The sequence below is a fragment of the Mercenaria mercenaria genome, chromosome 12 (assembly GCF_021730395.1).
Source record: "Mercenaria mercenaria strain notata chromosome 12, MADL_Memer_1, whole genome shotgun sequence".
Taxonomy (NCBI): domain Eukaryota; kingdom Metazoa; phylum Mollusca; class Bivalvia; order Venerida; family Veneridae; genus Mercenaria; species Mercenaria mercenaria.
The window spans coordinates 57,061,996-57,082,453 of record NC_069372.1 but is presented as its reverse complement, the minus strand read 5'-3'; the positions used below and the strand labels follow the sequence as shown (position 1 = coordinate 57,082,453).

Below are 20,458 nucleotides of genomic sequence, written 5' to 3'. Positions count from 1 at the left end.
CCATTGAAAATTTAGTACGAACCGCAAAAAGGGAAAGACGCAAAAGTTACCATAACGCCTAACGATAATAACGTGTAACTGTTCTGACGACGTCCTTGTTAAATCTTAAAATACGTCAAAATTACGCTGTGCAAAATATGTGCAATTTATGAAAAAGGACTATTTAACAACTAATGTATATAGAGAATATTACATGAGTGTCTTTTCATATTGAATTTATTAAACGAGTTGAATAAGATAATAAAATGCGAGTTTAATAAATTCAATGTGGGAAGTCACAAATGTAAAATTCTTTTTATCACATGTTAGCTTTTCCATCCGACACATAAACAGACGTCAACGTTTTATTACACTAGTGTATTATCAAATTTATGTGATGGCTTTAAACTAATAAAGAATGAAATTCTATTATCTCATGCGACAGCAACGTTTCTGAAAGGAACACTGAAGCTTTTATTTTCTTTGTTGGATATTTTCTATCCGATGATCAATGTTTCGATTTAAAATTTGGCAGAGAGAAAAGTCATTGAAAAGTTGAAAAAGTCGGTGCGGAAACTTGTGTAGATCTACATAGAAGTAGTAGGATTATTTTTTTCCGGTTCTCATGAATTTCACAAGCGTGATTAAATATGGTTACCTCCCCTGACCGTCTGTGATAACGAGTTGGACTAACTACGATCCTCTATAAAACGCACAAATAATATAACAATCTGCCATAGATAAAAATTAAAATAATAAAAAGCAAAATAAAACAATTACCTACCACTACCTACCACTGGTTACACGCTGTTTGCTGCCAGAGTATTTGCAGAATCCCTCGGGATATATTTGTGTCCCTACCCTAACTAGCTAAACTGGTATGTATATGGGCCATTTTTCATTAACCAGGAACAAACATCTTCCGATCCTTTTTAGAGACATACCTAATAATTGAGATTCTGCAGAAAACAGTGTTCTATCTCCAGTGGTGAATTATTTTGTCACTGACCCTGTAGTTTAATGACAACAGTCTTCATTTGTCAAACAATCGAGCTTCAAATCCCAGAACTGCATGGCTGCTTGAAATTTCTAAGATGCTCTTGAAGTGTCTTCTTTCGAACTAGAAGACGAAATACTGGTTACATCCTGGAAATAGTGCTTCGGGTGTATCGGTGCTTTACTCACGAGCGCTCTAAAAAAACCAAGGGGTCTATTCGCAAAGTACTCTGACTCTGTCTGTTCAGCTTATCTGCGCCTTTTGGGGGCACAGACACTTGGGGGTCAGCACCCCTCCCAATCCGTCCCTGCCAACCTTCAGCCAATATATTCTCGCCTTTTAAAACAAACTGAGCACATGCCTCGATCATACAACAATTTCTGTTACAATTTCAACATGTTTAAAAACTCCCATATTCTATCAATGCTCGCTTTTATTGCCTTGATAGTAAATGGTAATTTTTAAAACATGCTGAATTTGTAACAAAACATACGAGGGGTGTTCCAAAAGTAATGTCATTTGCATCGGTTCTCCTATACTGCAAATGTTCTGATCATTTTAACTTGCTCTGCCCTTCAAAATACTCTCCGTCAGCCTGAATACATCTTTTGAGCCGGTCAATCCTCTTTTGGAAGCATTGTTCATACTCTTCTATGGGAACACCCAGCAGATCCAGGGGCATTTCTCGATTTGTATCTCTTTCCAGACAGATGATATTTAAGTTTGGGAAACAGAAAATAGTCGCAGGGGGGCAGGTCTGGCGAAAACGGAGGGTGTGGAAGGACGGTAACCTTCTCTGACTCCAAAAACTCGGTCACAATGCGTGCCTTGTGAGCGGGTGCATTATCATGCAAAAGTCGGAGGTACTTAAGTCCTGTTTTGGGCGGCGACTTTTGTAGTAGTTCTTCAATTTTCTTAGAACAACTTTTTTATAGAATTTTCCTGTGACCGTACTGCCTTTTGGTACCGGAATTTGAATGATTGGACCCTTATGAGTGAAAAAATACATACAAAACCTTCTTCACCGTTCGTATTCGTTTGGCAATACTTGGGCGTCTCGCAATTTTGGTGACCCAAGTTCGGTTGGAATACTTCCGCTTTGGTTCAAAATAATAAACCCAGGTTTCATCACCAGTAACTATATTATCAAAAACCTTTTTGCTGAAATTTGGGTACATGTTCTTAAATGTTTTTGCAATTGTTACACGGGTCCTCTTTTGTTCATCTGTTAACCAGTGGGGTATCCATCTTGCATTTATTTTTCTAAGTTTTAGGTGTTTCTTCATAATTCCATGAACTCGTGCTAACGACAAGTTTGTCATTTGGCTCAAGTGTCTTACGGTGAATCGGGCATCCTTTTTCAGCAAATTGAAGATTTTTTCTATGTTACCTTTCGACGTAGTTGTTGCAGGAAGACCTGTGCGAGCAGCATCTTTGAGTTGCTGCTGTCCGGTCCTATGTTTAGCTGCCCACCTACAAATAGTCCTATGAGACATTTGACCCTCCCCATAAATGTTGCACACCTCACGGTGAATATCTACAAGCTTCATGCCGAGTTGCGATCAACCTTTTATGTAGGCCCTAATTTCAAGCACATTTTCAGCTCTTTTCCCAGTCATTTTGTGTAAAGTGTAATGAATACGCTATAAAGCAATGTATATTGTACCAAGGTCAGTGAACGTGTGAGCGAGATATTTACCTATGTTACGATTCAGTGATCATTCTGTCGACACGAGGTAGTTTTGTGTACACATGACACGATTTCCGCGACATAAAACACAAATGACATTATTTTTGGAACACCCCTCGTATTCAGTGTTCGTGATATATGCTCAGTGTGTTTTAAAAGACTAAAAATATTGGCTGATATCTGACAGGGGCGGTGAGGGGAGAGGGGGTGGGGGGGGGGGGCTTGACCTCCAAATGTCTGTGTTTAGGGGTACAGGACAAATCGTACATAAACCAATAAAAAAGTCAAAATGTACCCACTTGGGAAAGTTACAATGTACCCATGTTTTATAGAGCGGTCGCATATTGGTCTAGTGGTAACACTCTCTGACTAGGAAACCAGGGATGGTAAGTTAGATCCCGCGCTCTTCCACTTAAAACAACTAACATAAGGATAAGAGTCATGCGTTTCGGTGCTTTACACCTAGCTGGTTCTTTAAAGAACCAGGATTTTCAAGCTTTTAAAATGGACGGACTTAAAATAATTAAACTTAATGAAGTCAAACTTTAGGTTTTTACTTATCAGTTGTTTGCAGTAAGTAAGATAAATTTTGGAGCACTTTTAGAATCTGTCCGTAGGTAAAATCTGCATAATTTGCAATATCCAGTACCTGTATGGTTTAAATAAAGGTAAGGCTTTTTTAGTTTGTATATTTCATAATTGGGGGGCTGCTGCCCCCCACACCCCCCGCATTTTCTAAACCTGGCGAGGAAAATATATCCATGCTACCATATCGATAAATAAAAGAATGCCCAAATAACGAGAATAGCTACGGACAGATTCTAAAGTCTAGCCTAAATTTTCAATAGTCAAGACTGGACAGAAAGTCTCTAGAAATTACAAAACGAACTTTTTTGTTCATCAGTTTATAAATGTCCTTTGGGATAATACTTAATCTTTGTATTAATTATTTTTATTATTTCCCTTCATTACAATACTCTCTGCAAAGGAGAATTTCACAATTTTACAAACCTGCACGTGTGAAGTTAGTCCATTAAACAAAAGTCAAATATGGGAAGACCAACGAAGAAGGTAAGGCGTTTTACAATGTGTAGACACAAGAACGGCATTTTTTCTATGTTACGGTCATCTTCATATTGAAAACTGATTTACAGGTAACAGTTTCGGAAAATTTTGGCCTGGGCTAGTCCAAATAATTGTACTCGAGAGTTGAATATCGTTATATTATTTTGACTTTCGATATCCGCCTCCGAGTACAAACCAGAAAAGGTAAAGAATGTGGTAGCACTGTCCTCTTTGCGTAAGTAACACCCAATGGAATCCGTTGGGCGGGAATTATGTTATAATAATGCAACGGATAAAAAAAGGAAATACATACATAGAAAGTCTGTAATTTTTCCTTTTCAATGATGTATATATTACCGAGATTTCTTAAGAAAAATTCAAACTATGGCAGTTAAAAAAATGCCAAGGTTTAACACGAGTGTACTACATATTGGAAAATGGCCGATCACCGGTAAACACATTACTGCACGAAGCGTTTTCATTGGTCACGCCTCCGACCGCCATTACATGAAGACAATTGAAACGTTAGAGGTTTAAATTTTTTACAACAGAAATTCTTGATAAATATGTCCTCTTCTTATGTTTTTTATTTACTATTTATGATTTAAAACAACAGGTAAGCAGTTAGGGCTAAAGAAAAATCGTGACTACTGATAAATCGTAATTTCAATTGACCACAGTTTCCACCACAGTTTTGATTGTTTCTGGTTGAGACCTCTAGGTAGACAACGTAAAATATCAAAATGTAAAATCAGTCTGCCCGAGGTCTCATTATTTAGACTAGGCCTGGGCTGGACATAGGTACACGGGGTAACACCGTACAGTGCTTTAGGGTATAAAGGATATGACAATAAATTTTATATTCAGACTTGAATTAGATCTATTGTGCAAATTTTCATATCATTATTTTACTGGCATAAGATAAGATAATATTTATTTAACGTCGGTTATATATAAAAGTTACAACATAAGCTTGAAGCATGTATCCAGGGTTTCAGAAATCTGCAAATTTATTGGTAGCCCATTGGGCTACCAAAATTTTAATCTGGTAGCCCGAACATTTAAGTTTATTTGGCAATGGTCATTTCAGTTAATTTACTATGTGCTTCTGTACTACAGTGGATGGAATGATTAAATTTCATAATTTTAGCCATACGCACATTGTTATAAATTTTGTTCTCTTAAATAGCAATTATCATTTCTCCTTTTTATCATTTTAAAAGATAAAACTAGATGTATTTAAACTGAGAAATATTACAAGGAGTACTCCTGATAGTTAAATTATTGCAACATGGCAGTGTAAAAGGAATGCAAATCAATTTTCATAAACTTGCATTTTTTTTTAGAGCTGTATGAATTGTGATTTATCTCAAAATTATTTAAAGTTGACATAATAATTCTGTCTGATTCTAAACAACTGTCTGGTTTAATAGACATTTGCGAATTGATCCGATGCCGAATCCGAATCTGACATGGGATCTATTTTAGGGACTTTCTCAAAACATTTAGTGGTTCAAATGTTAATAATGGTTCTTGACTAACAATTTAACGTTGAGCTGTTTTTGTCGATTGACTACATATTTTGCTAAACTGACTACCATATTTACTAAGCTGTCGTCCAAATAGAAAACTTTTTACTTTTTATGTTAATAGTTCCGTAGCTCACAAACATGATATCTATACATGCTATAGAGGTATATATCTAACATTAAAGTGTTGTTCAATGCATATGGAACTAAACCTGTCACATTATTTATTTCATAATACATGGTTAATACACTTTAATTGCCATGATCACAAACATGTTGCTGATTTTTGTTAGACCCATCTACCATATAAATAGACAAATTCCATTGCAATGGAGAAATTTGACTTTGAATAAAGTAAAGGATACGGATTCCATTGATGATTTTGCTGTCTCTGTAGGTTTAGTTTAGCTTCAGTATTAAGCCACTCGGGCTAACACCCTTGTGGTTCAATTCCTACGCGTCTGAACTCTGAACCGTGGTAAATCAGACGATAATCCACTCGAAGGCCTTGATTATTTGTTAAATAAAATGTCGTATAAATTATTTCGAACTTACGTGCTTGTAAAAAATATATACTCATGAAAATCGCCACAACTCCAGAGTTTTGGAAGAGACATATTTCTGCCAAGTAAATTTGAAAACCCGACAATAAATGCAGAGTAAAAAATTTATGCCGTTCTCCTTATGACAAAGATCTCGAAGACCTCAGAATTTTAGGCTCTTGCTGTGTGAGTAAACACTTCTCCGCTTCCTGACAGTCACATTCTTTAATGTACCAAATGATCTGAATGAATCTGACAAAGGCTCCCAAAAAACAAAAACATTTCCGTGGAATCATATTTTAATCAGCTTAGCAGTCTTGAAAAAAGCGATTCTAAAAAGTTCCGTTATAGTTATAGACTATATGGAAACCTGTTTTGCCCCTCACGGTCATGTTTAACATAGCGAATGATCTTACGGCCACCGAATCAAAATTTATGCAAAACATCCTAAGAAAATCGGAAAGATTTGACCATTCTATACAAGAAACTTGCGATCAGGACTTACTGAAATGTTGGTGAAGATACGATTTCTGTGAAAATATGTTGAAAAAGGAGTCAGTAAGGAGAAAAGTTCTTAATTTCGAATGCTATTGCAACTAGAACTCTGCATGGATGACACAATATTTTCATTATACGACAAAGACGAAAATGTTGCAGGCTCGGTTTGATTGAGCCAGTTCATGGACGGTAGTGGAAATGCATGCTACCGTCCACGCCATCAAGCCCTGGGTTGAGCAGAACTGAACATTTACACATGATAAAAATGCAATTTAGAGACATCCGAAGATGTATTCAAACAGCGATGAACATTGAACTTTCAATGATACACGTGTTGTGGTGTGTAATTCCCTGAAGAGCGGCGTTTGGTCCCCAGATTAAGTAATGGGTTTGCCCTAAACGAGAAAACAATGGACAGAAGTAAACAAACTGGAATTTAGAAAGGTGATGTGAGATTATGGAGTAATCAATCTGACTCTGTGGTTAAGGAGAAGATGCTCATAGCAATAAATACGGGGACTGATGACGGACGTACGACGGACGTCTCATGATCATAGATACACTACGAGTACGGCATGATAGGTGAGCTTAATATGCTCAGGATTATCTGTGTAAGAAATTAAAAAATAACTATAACACGTTTTCATGTTATGCTAAATTCTTTACTGATCTTTTTAAGAAAATCTAATCTTTATTATTTAATGACATAAAAGTCCGTAAGAATTACAAAAGAGTCATCTCTCATTTACTCCAGGAAACAACTAAGGTATTAGGATAATATACATCCCTTAGTTCAAGCTTTCCAAGGACCTCACTGGATAACGTACGACAAGATGCCATAAATAGGAAGGAAGATGTCTACTGTCCGCCCTTTGTGTTTCCTCGGATAATAGGTCATAACGTCCGAGACAGAATCTCCGTCTTGTGTGGCTTTTTCTTAACACTTAACACAATAGTGTCAACTAAATTTCATTGTTGTATAAAACAATAACGACCAAACATTATGAGGCATAGCAAAAAGTGTTTCCGGTATCCTGACCTACCCTAAATTTTTGGCCCGACCTTAATGTTTTATGGCCTTGGGGATTTTTTCTCAACTTTTTAACAAAATGTTGCCAAACTGCACTTTTTATGCTTTTTACATGGTCATGATGTTAGAAATCAACTTACTGATGCTCTAAAGGCATAACACCCTTATTTATGTTCATTTTTTGACACAAAAATAATTTTCAAATGCTCCAACACAATAAAAATATAACAAAGATACCCACCTACCTACCCTATTTTAAGCATGTTACCGAAAACAAACATTTTTTGTTCGGCCTAATGTTGTTTTTTGAAAATAAAACACTGAATTAAATTGACTAATACTTCCGATGGCAAATATTTCCGATTCCGATGCATTTAAATGTTTTGAGATTATCCCTTAAAATACAGTATGAACATCGGATTACAACCTCGGATTCGGTATCGGATTAATTCGCAAATGTCTAATAAGCGGACTAGAACCGCGTATATAACGTCTCTCAGTTTCTTGGCACTGTATATTCACTTATCCGAAATTATGTTTGTCCAAAATTCTGTTTAATCATGGTCGATGTTTTTGCATGTTAGTTTTTAAATTGAAAAGCATAAACAGTTAGTGTAGGCACTAAACTGCCTCAAAATCAAACATCTATTCTTTCTGATCGCTCGATAAATATTGAGGTCAGCGAAACCGAAAGTACACTTTGGCAGGTGGCGCTAAAATGACGTAATTTTAAGACTGGTTTGCATATTGTTTTAAACAATACCGATCAGCGTATTTGATGTTATAAGATCAGTCTAAAATCACCCGTGCACATGTTTTTGTAAACATTTGCCTGCGGATACGATTAAACCGTTAATTGTTTGCCGATTGTGACAGTAGGTGGTAAAATAATTTAAGCCTCGGGCGTGTATCTCTTGATAAACAAGAGGATTATAGACAACTTTCAAAATTATATTTGAATACTAAATCATTGATTTCCGGGCTACTCGATACGGAGTTTCAAGGTAGTCCGGCGGGCACGCTCTGAAAAAATTTAGTAGCCCGACAGAATTTTCTGGTAGCCCCCGGGCTCCGAACATGGGATTTCTGAAACCCTGATGTATCCGACATAAACATATTATCCTATAACATACAAACAAACAAACTGTAAATAAAAGCATCATTAAGACATAAAATGAAAAAGGCAAAGCCTCTGAGCGAGCGTAGCTTAAACGGCAAAGAAACTATTCACAGCTTAAAACAATTCCGAGAACCTATTCACTTGAAAAGAAACAAAATTTTAGTGTCATTATACCTGTAACAGCGAATATCATACGTTGCAAAATTTATGGAAAGCCGGTGTCACGGTGACGTCATTTACCAGTTTGTGGCGTTCTTATGGCTTTATGCTTATTTATGACATTTTATCCCATTTTCTGGCCAATGCTTGATCTTTTAAAAGAAAATCATATTTTTTTTCTACCAACTGGAAATCTTTCTTGCATTAATTTTGAGTGATGGATAATATTCAGCAATCAAATGAAGTTCTGTATTCACTGCCAACAAAGCATTTCCTGTGAGCACCTGTCCTCTAGCGACACGCACTTTGTAAATAAAAGCAAAATTGAAATTACTTCCATAACATAACTTTCTAAAAATAAAGACACCTAATGAACATAGAGATTGTAACTCAAATATAAAATTAAAAAAAACAAAAACAATTTTCCCGACTTTGACGGAAGTAGAACAAAATGGCGGCATCCAAAATGGCGGCGCCCAGACGAGAGGAAAATTTTTCACCTACATCACTTTGCCCCATTCGGCACACCTTTGTTATATTCGCCTACACATTGCCGTAAGGTGAGCTACCCTCGCTATTAAGATAAGTTCTTCAGATTAAAACCTGAGTATCAAACCTAAAAATTTAATTGAGAGACATATATTACATTATAGTGATAGAGGTAAGCACATAGATTACTTAAGAATTTAGGCAGTAGCTAGAGAACCGGAATCGGTTCCCTAGACTGCGAACTTACTCGTGCGGAACTGGTTCTCTAAGCAAAATACCGTGCATAGGCTAGGGAACCGGAATTTTATTTCTATGCATAATACTGCCAAAATCCACTTTGTTTCTTTTGGTAAGTATCATGTGCATGTTCTTATCTTAATAAGTTAATTAATTTTACCATTTCAGCAAGCTATGTCCTTTTATTTATTTGTGTTTACTGTGTCTTCAGAAGTGTATTCGCAGCATACTGTCTGCCATATTGGAATGATAAAATAAACTAGTACGAATGAATGCGAAATCGTCGACACTGGAGCCGAAATAAATTTGAAATTTAAACTTAAAAGGTATAAGACAATAAAAGAAACGATTAAAACGAAATAAGTAATTTCAGTATTGATTACATATCTTTGAACGTGAAATGCCGGGGTGTTACAAACCAGTATCTAAAGTGATCAAAGAATATGTATAAAGTTTTAAGGGAATTAAATTAGTTTGTTCATCTATAAACGTGTAATGACGCAAATACAAACCAATAATATTTTAGATTTAAATAATTTAAACATAGTACAAGTTTAAAGCAAATAACATTTAAAAACTGCAAAGTAGTTTTCACGTATTCATTCGTACTATAGTTTATATCATTTGAATACGGCAGACATGGTATATATGCGGCGAGTACACTCTGGGAGACAGTAAACGCAGATAAATGCAAGGGCATGGTAAAATTAATTAAGATAATAATATGCATGACATTTACCAAGAAACAAAGTGGATTTAGGCAGTATTATGCATAGAAATAAAATTCCAGTTCCCTAGCCTTATACGGTATTTTGCTTAGAGAACCGGTTCCGGACGAATAAGTTCTCAGTCTAGGGAACCGATTCCGGTTCTCTAGCCACTGCCAAGAATTTAATTCCTAAAAGATACAAGTTTATTTAAGCAGTGAAAAATGAAGATAAAATTTACAAAAGCTAAGACCTGTGTAGTATCTGCTGGTCAAAAAAAGAGTCTAAAAATACTTCTATAATAGAGAAAATTTAGTCAGGACATGCGAAATAAAATTCTTAACAGATTTAGATTAAATGATAAGCAGCTACCATTCAGGATGAAAATAAGTCATGATATAGTATTATTTAAACAAACAGAAATACATATATCACACATGCAGTGTAGCTAAAGCTAAAAATAACTAGGACATTTGCTAAAGCATGCAGCTAAGACAAACTAACATAAATAAGATACAAATCATGTTGTCAAATGCAGTCAAGGCAAACTAAAAACATAAATAAGAAGCAATGCAGCTAGGACAAACTAAACTTAAATAAGATTAAGCAAAATCAAAAGCAACAGAATCAAAATCTGGAGGGATGCATAGCAGGGTTAAAGCAAAAGAAAGAATACTAAGCATTTTGGGTATAATTCAGGCACACATAGAACAAGCACACTTGTGACCACTCCAAGTCTGGATCAGTCGCTTGAATTCCATGTAATCCGTAGTCCATCTAACTTTATTCGGAAGACTGTTCCAGACTTCTGTGGCCTCAAAGCGAAAACTCTTCTTACCATAAGTGGTTGTGTTTACTGCTGGTACCTCAAGAGTGTTTGTATATCTGAAATTATAATTTGATGATCTTACTGAAACAAGTTCTTGTATATATAAAGGAGAAATTTTATTTAAACTTTTAAAAACCTCCAAAGCAATGAGTCTAAGTCTACCTGTGTGGAGGGTTGGCATATCAACTTTACATAGTAGAGAATCATAACTAGATGTATAATCATTAAAAACAATGTTCAAAGCCCTATGTTGAAGTGTTTCTAACTTATTTGTACTTTCTTTGCTGCAAAAATGCCAGACTAGCATGCAGACAGACTTTCTGACATATATTTTAAATGTTTGCTTTTTTGTGTTATTTTTCATACGTTATTGTATGAAAATTGAAGTTATCCGCTACTGACTAAATCGGTGTATACCACTTGCTGCTATTTTCGCGTTACATCTGGTCTCGCGGTATTTGGTTTTTGTAAGAACAACAATTTGTAGCGCTCTCTACAGTAAACACATTTGACCTACTTTGGAAGCTGATTATGTTGCACACCCTATTTTTGTAAACGTAGGTCAATTATTTTTAAATGCCCTCGTCGATCATTTGACAAAGTAAAATTGGTAATGAATCGTGTGTTGTCCAAATATTTGACGGAATTATCCTTCCATTGTGTTAATTTTACATTGCAATAATTTTTAATGTCTTACTCATGAAATCTATTTTGAAACTTTAGGGGTCCTATACATTTTACACTTTCACAGGAAGCGCTTTATCAAGTCGGATGTCGTACCGCGAAATTAGAATTAACTCCCTTGGCCAAAGTGAAAGTCACATACACCGGAAACATGATCGGAATGAAAGTAAACAAGGACTAGAAAAATGATTTTCTGCTTGAAATAATAGTAGAAAAGAAAAGGTTTACGAAGTTAATAGGAAATAATAGCAACATAATATTGTTTTTCTTTCCTTTATTAATTTATTTCCTTAGTACGGCGAAAATAGGTGCAAACAGGCTATATGTAAAGAATGTCAGTGAATGAAAAGTATTTGATAGAAAATTAAAAAGCTAAATGTTTTTGAAAAGGGAATACAGTATTATTCTGATTTATAGTAAAAAAAATCTTGGGAAGTTTGTTTAGATGAGGATTTTAAATTAATAATGTAAAAAATGACTAAAGTTATCCTGTACACTCTAAATCAGCGCATATGTAAACAATGGCATTGAGTGAAAAAACACACAAATTTCTATTAAAAGCTGAATGTTTTGAAAATTATAGCTGTTTTCTGTCTGATATACAGAAAAAAAAGCTACTAAATTTCATTTCTTTGAATTGGAATGCAGGAAAGATTAGTTAGCTATCCGCTATACCCTAAAGCACTGTAACTTTAGGTAAATTTTATTTACCATCACTTTGTGAAACAATGAACATAAGCTCTTTTGAGCGACCCTATTCTAAGATACCTTCAGCAATTTGCTGGTACCCATTTACCAGCTGGGTCGACTTTAGTCTCAAATTACTTTTTGACTGCAAGACAGAGTGATTTCACAAGTCTTAACTGTGTACACTACTTGCAGTAATTTTCATGAGACAAAGCAAGAATTAGATACATTGTAACTTCTGCAGCAAGCCAAAGAAGTATAAAATGCACAAAATGGCAACAGGAGATAATCTCGCGTAAGCACATGTCACCGCATTATCTTATTGAAGCGTTTGCTGACTTAATAACTCGTGATCAAGTCAACAGACCCTTATTATAGTCCAATTTTCAAACGACAACAGTTAATGTTGATTTCTTAGACTTTTCCAGTTGCCGATCTATTTATTTTTATAGCTCTTTGAGAAAGCTAAGAATAGACCTGCTATAATTATTGGATGAGGTTGTGTCATATACATTAGATTGTCTGCAGCATTTCTGTATAAAGAAAACCATGATCATTTACTTACAAAAGTTGTAAATATAATTGAATCCTATTACAAGTAGCTGTTGATTTTGCTCCATCTATATATTTGTGAGAGTGAAACAGCAGTGTGTTACGTTGCTACAGCAGATGCGTTTCTCAATTACACGAATATACCTGCTCATATGTTAGTGAATTTAAATATACCTTTTAGTTTTACGATTGCTGTTCAATGGACATGTTTGTTGAAAATTTCTACTTGTTTATCTGATGATTTAATTAGCATATTGCACTTTGGTACAACAGATAGGCAAATGGAAAAATGTAGAGTTCTGCCATTGGAGTTATTTGAAACACCACTGTCCAAATAATAATATATATTGATATATATCTTGACATGGTATTGCCATAGTATAACATACCACAATAACCATTGTTATTGAAAAATCTTATAAGAAATGTAAAATAGTCTGTGTCTAAAAATTCCTTGGTCAATAGAATTCAGTACAAAAGATCAACAGTTATTCAGAGATCCAGTCAAGTTGTGTATAGAGCATATTATCAACTGTGTAATGCATTATCATTTATGTGTCAAGGTTTTATTGAAATGAAACAAATAAAGGTATATTGTATCCTCCATCTAACACCACTGTTATTCTTCCAAAGGAGTCTTGCAAGTTAGAAACTAGTAGAACTGCATATCAACTAAGATACACAACTTTTGTATTATAAATACAAGCAATCTGCTCTTAACATGGTAAAATTTGCTTTGCAAAATTTTCAGCATCAGAGTGGTGCTGCTACAGCCTTCATCACAAGAACCAAAGCTGTAAAACGACTACAGATTTCACTGAAGGATTTCAGGTATAAATATTTGTAAATCAGTTCACTTTATTGTTTATTGCAGAAAAGTTTTACCTTTTCAGATCATGTGCATTGCACAGGCCTGTGAGTTAAATCTTTCATTTCTAAAAGCATCGCTTTATGAAGCAAGTATAATTTATTCTCCCATTCTCCATTATTTCTGAAATGGACATATTTTGTATGACATTGTATATTGTATTTATTTCTCAAAATTAATCATTTGATTTCAACTGTATAAATAGAATGTATTTTTATGCCCCCAAAGGGAGGCATATTAGTTTTTAACTGTGCGTTCGTTCGTTAGCCACAACGTTAACTTTTTGCATGAAGGCACTTTACTCGCGAACCACTGCACCCAAGACCTTCAAACTTCACATCCTGATAGTACTCATTGAGTACACGACCCCTACTGACTTTGGGGTCACCAGGTCAAAGGTCAAGGTCACATGGGCCAACGTTAACTTTTTGCATGAAGGCACTTTACTCGCGAACTACTGCACCCAGGACCTTCAAAGTTCACGTGCTGATAGTACTCATTGAGTATACGACCCGTACTGACTTTGGGTCACCAGGTCAAAGGTCAAGGTCACAGGGGCCAACTTTAACTTTTTGCTTGAAGGCACTTTACTCGCGAATCACTGCACCCAGGACCTTCAAACTTCACATGCTGATAGTACTTATTGAGTACATGACCCCTACTGACTTTGGGGTCACCAGGTCAAAGGTCAAGGTCACAGGGGCCAACGTTTACTTTTTGCATGAAGGCACTTTACTCACGAACCACTGCACCCAGGACCTTCAAACTTTACATGCTGATAGTACTTATTGAGTACACGGCCCCAACTAACTTTGGGGTCACCAGGTCAAAGGTCAAGGTCACAGGGGCCAATGTTAACTTTTTGCATGAAGGCACTTTACTCGCAAACCACTGCACCCAGGACCTTCAGCTTTTACATGCTTATAGTACTTTTTGAGTACACAACCCCTATTAACTTTGGGGTCACCACGTCAAAGGTCAAGGTCACCAGGGGAAAGGTCAAGGCGCTGCGGGGTCATTTGTCACCATTAGTGACAGCTCTTGTTATTTTTACTTCACTGTAATTGTAAATTGTTCAACTGGGTAGTAAAAATATGGTCCAAGCAAATAAAAATAGTGATAAATTTATTCAGGTGATTATGATTAAGCTCCTCCCTTGCACATTTCTGTATAACGTATAGACTTTAAGCAGTTAATGCAATGCTTGATATTAGTACTGGTCTAAAGGTAAAAACCGTGTAAAAGTAAATTTTGGCTAGTAACAATTCTTGAAAATTCATATAAGCTTACAGACTCTGGCTTGTACCAGTCCAGTATCAGTTTTTGTTGCTCATTTAAATATATAGCAGTTTGGACTAGTGTCTCAAAACGCTAATTGTTAACAAGTTGGTAATAGAACTAGTTATGTCTAGGAAATAATGATTTTACCGTGTATTTATTTCAGACGACTATGTATATTGAAGGGAATATATCCTGTAGAACCTTTACACAGAAAGAAGGCAGGAAAGGGCAGCACATCAAACAGAACATACTACTTCGTTAAAGATATACAGTTCTTGTTACACGAGCCACTCATTAATAAGTTCAGAGAATTCAAGGTAAACTTTTACCATTTGATTTCACTGATATTGAACTTTGTAAGTTGTTATCCTCAAAACCAGGCACATTTGACACCAACTCCGCCTACTGCCTCTGTCAGCACTTTGCCACAATGAAAGGGGACATCATATAGTGGAGTGATAATACTTGGTCAAAAAAATTTATAAAAACACCCAGTTACAAAATATCTAGGTACATAATGTTCAGAGTAGTCTGTACAAAAATACAGTCAGGTAATATGTTGAACCATAAAATTAAAGTTAGGTATTAATGGCTGCTGTTTTAGTCAGTTTACACTAAGGAACAACAGCACATATTTGACTAAGGAACTGTGAAACTTGTAATTAGTGGCAGTCGATTACATGTATATATATAAAAAATGGAAAATGTTTAATTTTAGAATGTTTCTGTTTTAGATTATGAACTGAATATTTTTTTGCAGCATTTTATGAGAAGGCTGAAGAAAGCTTATGGCCGAAAAAATCTGAATGCCGCTGCTAGGATACGAAAGAACAGGCCAAAATACAAACTTGATCATATTGTCAAAGAAAGGTACATTTCTTGTAGAAACTTGGTGTTATTAATAGAATTTTCTCTAAAGTGACTCGTTTTCTTTGTTGGGTAAAATTGAAGTTGTCTAAAATCTTAAAAATTCTGTTTTCTGAAAGTGAACTTATGTATAAATTTATTGACAAATATTTTTTTGCAAAGTCTCTGTGCCAAGTTCTAAAGGAATGATTTAAGTTGAAAAAGGAACTTGGAAACTGCTATTTTAAGAGGTTACACATTTGAGTCCTTTAACCCTTACCCAGCTAAATTTCTGTAACGAATTCGTCCATCTTTCATTTTGGACAATACCATTAACTGTTAAAAGGGGTGCTTATCAAATAGATACTGACTGAATGGCCAACAGTGCAGACGATGATCAGACTGCACGGATGTGCTGGCTGATCTTGGTCTGCACTGGTCGCAAAGGCAGAATCACTTGCCGCTAGCAGGCTAGGGGTTAATAACCTATGAACAGCAATGAGTAGCAGATCTGTTATAATGTCATACTATACTGACATCCACACTATTTTCAGATATCCATCATTTATTGATGCAGTACGAGACCTGGATGATTGTTTATCTATGGTGTTCTTGTTTTCAACATTTCCACAAACAAACATTACAGATTCACGTTTTATACAACTATGTCGGAGACTGACAGTGGAGTTTATGCATTATGTAATTGCTTCACAGTCTCTCAGAAAAGTAAGTAAATGATTAAATATGTTATGAGTTGTGCCTTATTTTTACTTAGAGTTTCAGGATCAAGTTGTGATGCACTTTTCCTGTATCTCAGTTGTTACTAAATAGATTTGATTCAAACTTGAAGTTGTTATTTCACATTATGAGCCACATGATATCACACATTGTGCCTTACTTTTATAGCAATTTTCAATGAATTATGTCCCTTTATATATTAATGTTTTGATATACTTTTATCTCTATTATTACTAAATAGGGGCCTCCGTGGCCGAGTGGTTAGAGTCGTTGACTTCAAACCATTTGCCCCTCATCGATATGGGTTCGAAACCTCATTTGGGGCGTAGAATTCTTCACGTGAGGAAGCCATCCAGCTGGCTTACGGAAGGTCGGTGGTTCTACCCAGGTGCCCGCTCGTGATGAAATAGTGCACGGAGGGGCACCTGGGGTCTTCCTCCACCATTAAAGCTGGAAAGTCGCCATATGACCTAAAATTGTGTCGGTGCGACGTTAAACCCGACAAAATAAATAAAATAAAATTATTACTAAATACATTTGACACAGACTTAAGCCACTGTTCAATATCTTCACCCACGTTTGAGTCATTAAACACTCTAGTGACAGCTCCAGCTTACTCAGATATGCCCAATTTAACTATCCAGCATCGAAATAGTCGAGCACGCTGTCTCCTGTGACAGCTTTTGTGTTGAAAAATCAAAATCCAGGAGTTCATGGCCTCCAGAAAAATGGCCATTTCAGTACAAAATTAAGATATTTCACAGTTTGAACAGTCAATTCCCTTCAGACAGGGCAGTCTGAAGACTTCCGACAATATTGGCCTTATAAGTTTGTTATTGTTTACTGTTTATTTTACCATTTAAACTAGCAAGAATAGATGCCTATAGATAATCTAATATTTAGCCTTAAATAAAGAAATTGTATCTGAAATCATTCGCCCTCCACCTCTGATTCATGTGTTGTAGAAGTTGGCAGTTACTTCCAGAGAACAGGTTTGTACTGGTACAGAATCCAGGAACACTGGTAAGGTTAACTGCCCGACATTACATAACTGAAATACTGTTAAAAATGGCATTAAACCCAAAACAAAAAATAAAGATAGAATCTGTTACTCAGTACTGGTTTACCTAGTGCTTACAAAGTGATCTTTTACTAGGAAAAAAACATTATTATGCCCCCGGCATCTACTGATGCAGGAGGCATATAGTGATCGTCCTGTCCATCCGTACGAGGTTAACCAAATGGGACCGTTTCGTCTAGCATCAATACCCCTTACTAGAATGACTTGATACTAATGCAGATGTAACCTGTGACCATTCCTCATCTTCAGACATCACCTGACCTGAGTTTGACCTTGACCTTGACCTCATTTTGGACTTAGGTTGCTTTATATGGGCCATCTCTTGGTTAACCAAATGGGCCCGTTTCGTCTGGCATCAATACCGCTTACAAGAATGGATTGATACTAATACAGATATAACCTGTGACCATTCTTCATCTTCAAACATCACCTGACCTCAGTTTGACCTTGACCTTGACTCATTTTGGACTTAGGTTGCTTTATATGGGCCATCTCTTGGTTAACCAAATGGGACCGTTTCGCCTAGCATCAATACCGCTTACAAGAATGAATTGATACTAATACAGATGTAACCTGTGACCATTCCTCATCTTCAAACATCACCTGACCTCCGTTTGACCTTGACCTCGTTTTGGACTTAGGTTGCTTTGTATCGACAAGGATGCCACCGGGGGCATCAAGCGTTTATTGAACGCAGCTCCTTGTTTTTTTTTGTATGAATTTAATAGGATATAAAGAAATCCTGTTTGGAAAGCAGATGTGTTTTTGTTGTGTCTGTGTATATGGTTGAATATTAACAATAATTTACTGTTTTCAGGTTTTTATTTCAATAAAAGGTATTTATTACCAAGCTGAAATAATGGGTCAGACAGTGACTTGGGTGACACCACATAAAGTTGGATTTGCTGTAAGTATTTATGTATGAACATAGTTAGAAAATGCTTACAGAAAATTGTTAAGTTTAATTTCACAATGTTGAGTAGAAACTGTATTGGCAGGAGCACCATGGCCAAATGATTACGGTCACTGTTTTCAGAATACTTGTGGGTTCAAGCACTGCTTTGTACAACTCAGCTTTCAGAAGATTGGTGGTTTCACCATGGTGCCCAGCTGTGTCTGAAATATTGTCTAGCCCTTACTCCGCTAAATTTCTGTAATTAACTTGTCCATCTTTCAATTTGGACAGTACCATTAACTGTTAAAAGGGGTGTTGACCAAAAAGATACTGACTGAATGGTGAACAGTGCAGATCATGATCTGCACTGGTCGCATAGGCAGAATCAATTGTGTTCAGCATAAGTGTTAAATAAAAAACAGATCAAAAATTAAAGTTCTAAAAATGTCTCAGAACTTTTTGGAAATTACTGGAAAATACCCCAAGAGTATTTTTGTTAAAATCGAAACTAATTTATTTTTTAAAAGAAATTTAGAATTTTCTCATAGTAATCACCCTTTTAGTTCTTTATGAAGATGTATATTTATATTTCCATGGAGTAGTTTAAAATAAAATGTACCTTTTGAAAAAAAAAAACTAATGGAGTATGGAAAGGAATATAATTTTATGTTGATGCTTATTTCACATATTAATAAGGTAGATATGTTTAAAGAAAATATATATTTCATAGTAATTTAATATTATTCTTAATTTTTTTCAGCATCCCACTGATGTAGACTACAAAGTTATGAAGACGTTTGCAGAATTTTATACCACACTACTTGGTTTTGTCAACTTCAAACTATATAATTCTATCAACCTGAAATATCCCCCTAAAGTAGGTAACACTGCTGTACATTCTTGATTTTTTCCTTCATTTGATTATGAAATTTTACTTTTCTTTCTTCGGCCATTTGTGTAGTTTATACAGCTTGGCAAGCATGTTGCTTTCTGTTATTGAACAGAAGTTATTGAATGTCATTACAGGCCTGATACTTTAATTCTGCTAATCCTTAACCTCCTAAATTTCTATAATGAACTTGTCCATCTTTCAATTTAGACAGTACCATTTACTGTTAAAAGGGGTGCTAACCAAAAAGATTCTGACCGAATGGCGAACAGTGCAGATCTTGATCAGACTGCACTAAGGCAGTATCAGTTGTGTCCACCGTGATAAGGGTTAATCAGAAATAATTTGTTTCAGTTAATTACAGCTACCCCCAACAGAATTCAAACACATAATCTTTAATGTTTTCTTTTTTTTTTCTGATTTCTCAGTTTAATTTCACATTTTGACTGGTTTTAGTTACTGCTGGACAGTGAAAAGGATGAAGGTGTGAATCAGTCACAGATGTCAGAGGTCACCAAGGAAAGTACACAAAAACCAAAGAAGAAAGGCAAGAAAGACCCCAGACAGGAGGCAAAACTAAACAGATTTGTAGAGAAAGAAACTTTGGAAGAGGTATGTGAACTGTTGAAATTTGAATGCAAAATATATTACAATTATTTACTAAAATGGGCAGTTACTCGTATATCAATGTTAGGAATGGCAGTTGATGAAATGATGAACTATTGACTGTTCTGCCATAGGGTGTTGATGCTTTACTGGAGTTGTGTATTTGTACTTTCTAAATATGTAGCTCTAAAGTATATAAATCTTTATAAACATTGCTGTATTGTGTCATCATGAAGAAAGAATTGACAAAACAGTTGTCTGTTTCGTTCAAAAAGTTATTAATTAATCATTTTATCGAGTTTAATGTACATGTACATAGGTAAACATGTTCTGTTTAATTAATTATTTCATTCCCTTAATATTCAGACCTTAACTAAATGAAAGGCAAGTTATTGTACATCAACATTTAGAACAAAGTTTTCACCAATTTTTTTGTGTGAGCAAGTAATGTTCAGCCTGA

General features: G+C 35.5%; 1 protein-coding gene across 2 annotated transcripts in view; it reads left to right on the top strand.

The window, feature by feature from the left end:
• The first annotated feature begins 3,634 nt into the window (after nucleotides 1-3,634).
• The window catches only part of LOC123534143 (pescadillo homolog), a 29,930-nt gene continuing 13,106 nt past the window's right edge, over nucleotides 3,635-20,458 (top strand). For both annotated transcript variants that reach the window (XM_045316237.2, XM_045316236.2), the window contains exons 1-8: nucleotides 3,635-3,737; nucleotides 13,546-13,625; nucleotides 15,107-15,260; nucleotides 15,704-15,813; nucleotides 16,344-16,515; nucleotides 18,426-18,515; nucleotides 19,264-19,380; nucleotides 19,849-20,004. In XM_045316237.2, coding sequence (XP_045172172.2) covers nucleotides 3,717-3,737; nucleotides 13,546-13,625; nucleotides 15,107-15,260; nucleotides 15,704-15,813; nucleotides 16,344-16,515; nucleotides 18,426-18,515; nucleotides 19,264-19,380; nucleotides 19,849-20,004 — 900 coding nt within the window. In that variant the 5' untranslated portion in view covers nucleotides 3,635-3,716. The remainder of the gene's footprint in view (nucleotides 3,738-13,545; nucleotides 13,626-15,106; nucleotides 15,261-15,703; nucleotides 15,814-16,343; nucleotides 16,516-18,425; nucleotides 18,516-19,263; nucleotides 19,381-19,848; nucleotides 20,005-20,458) is intronic.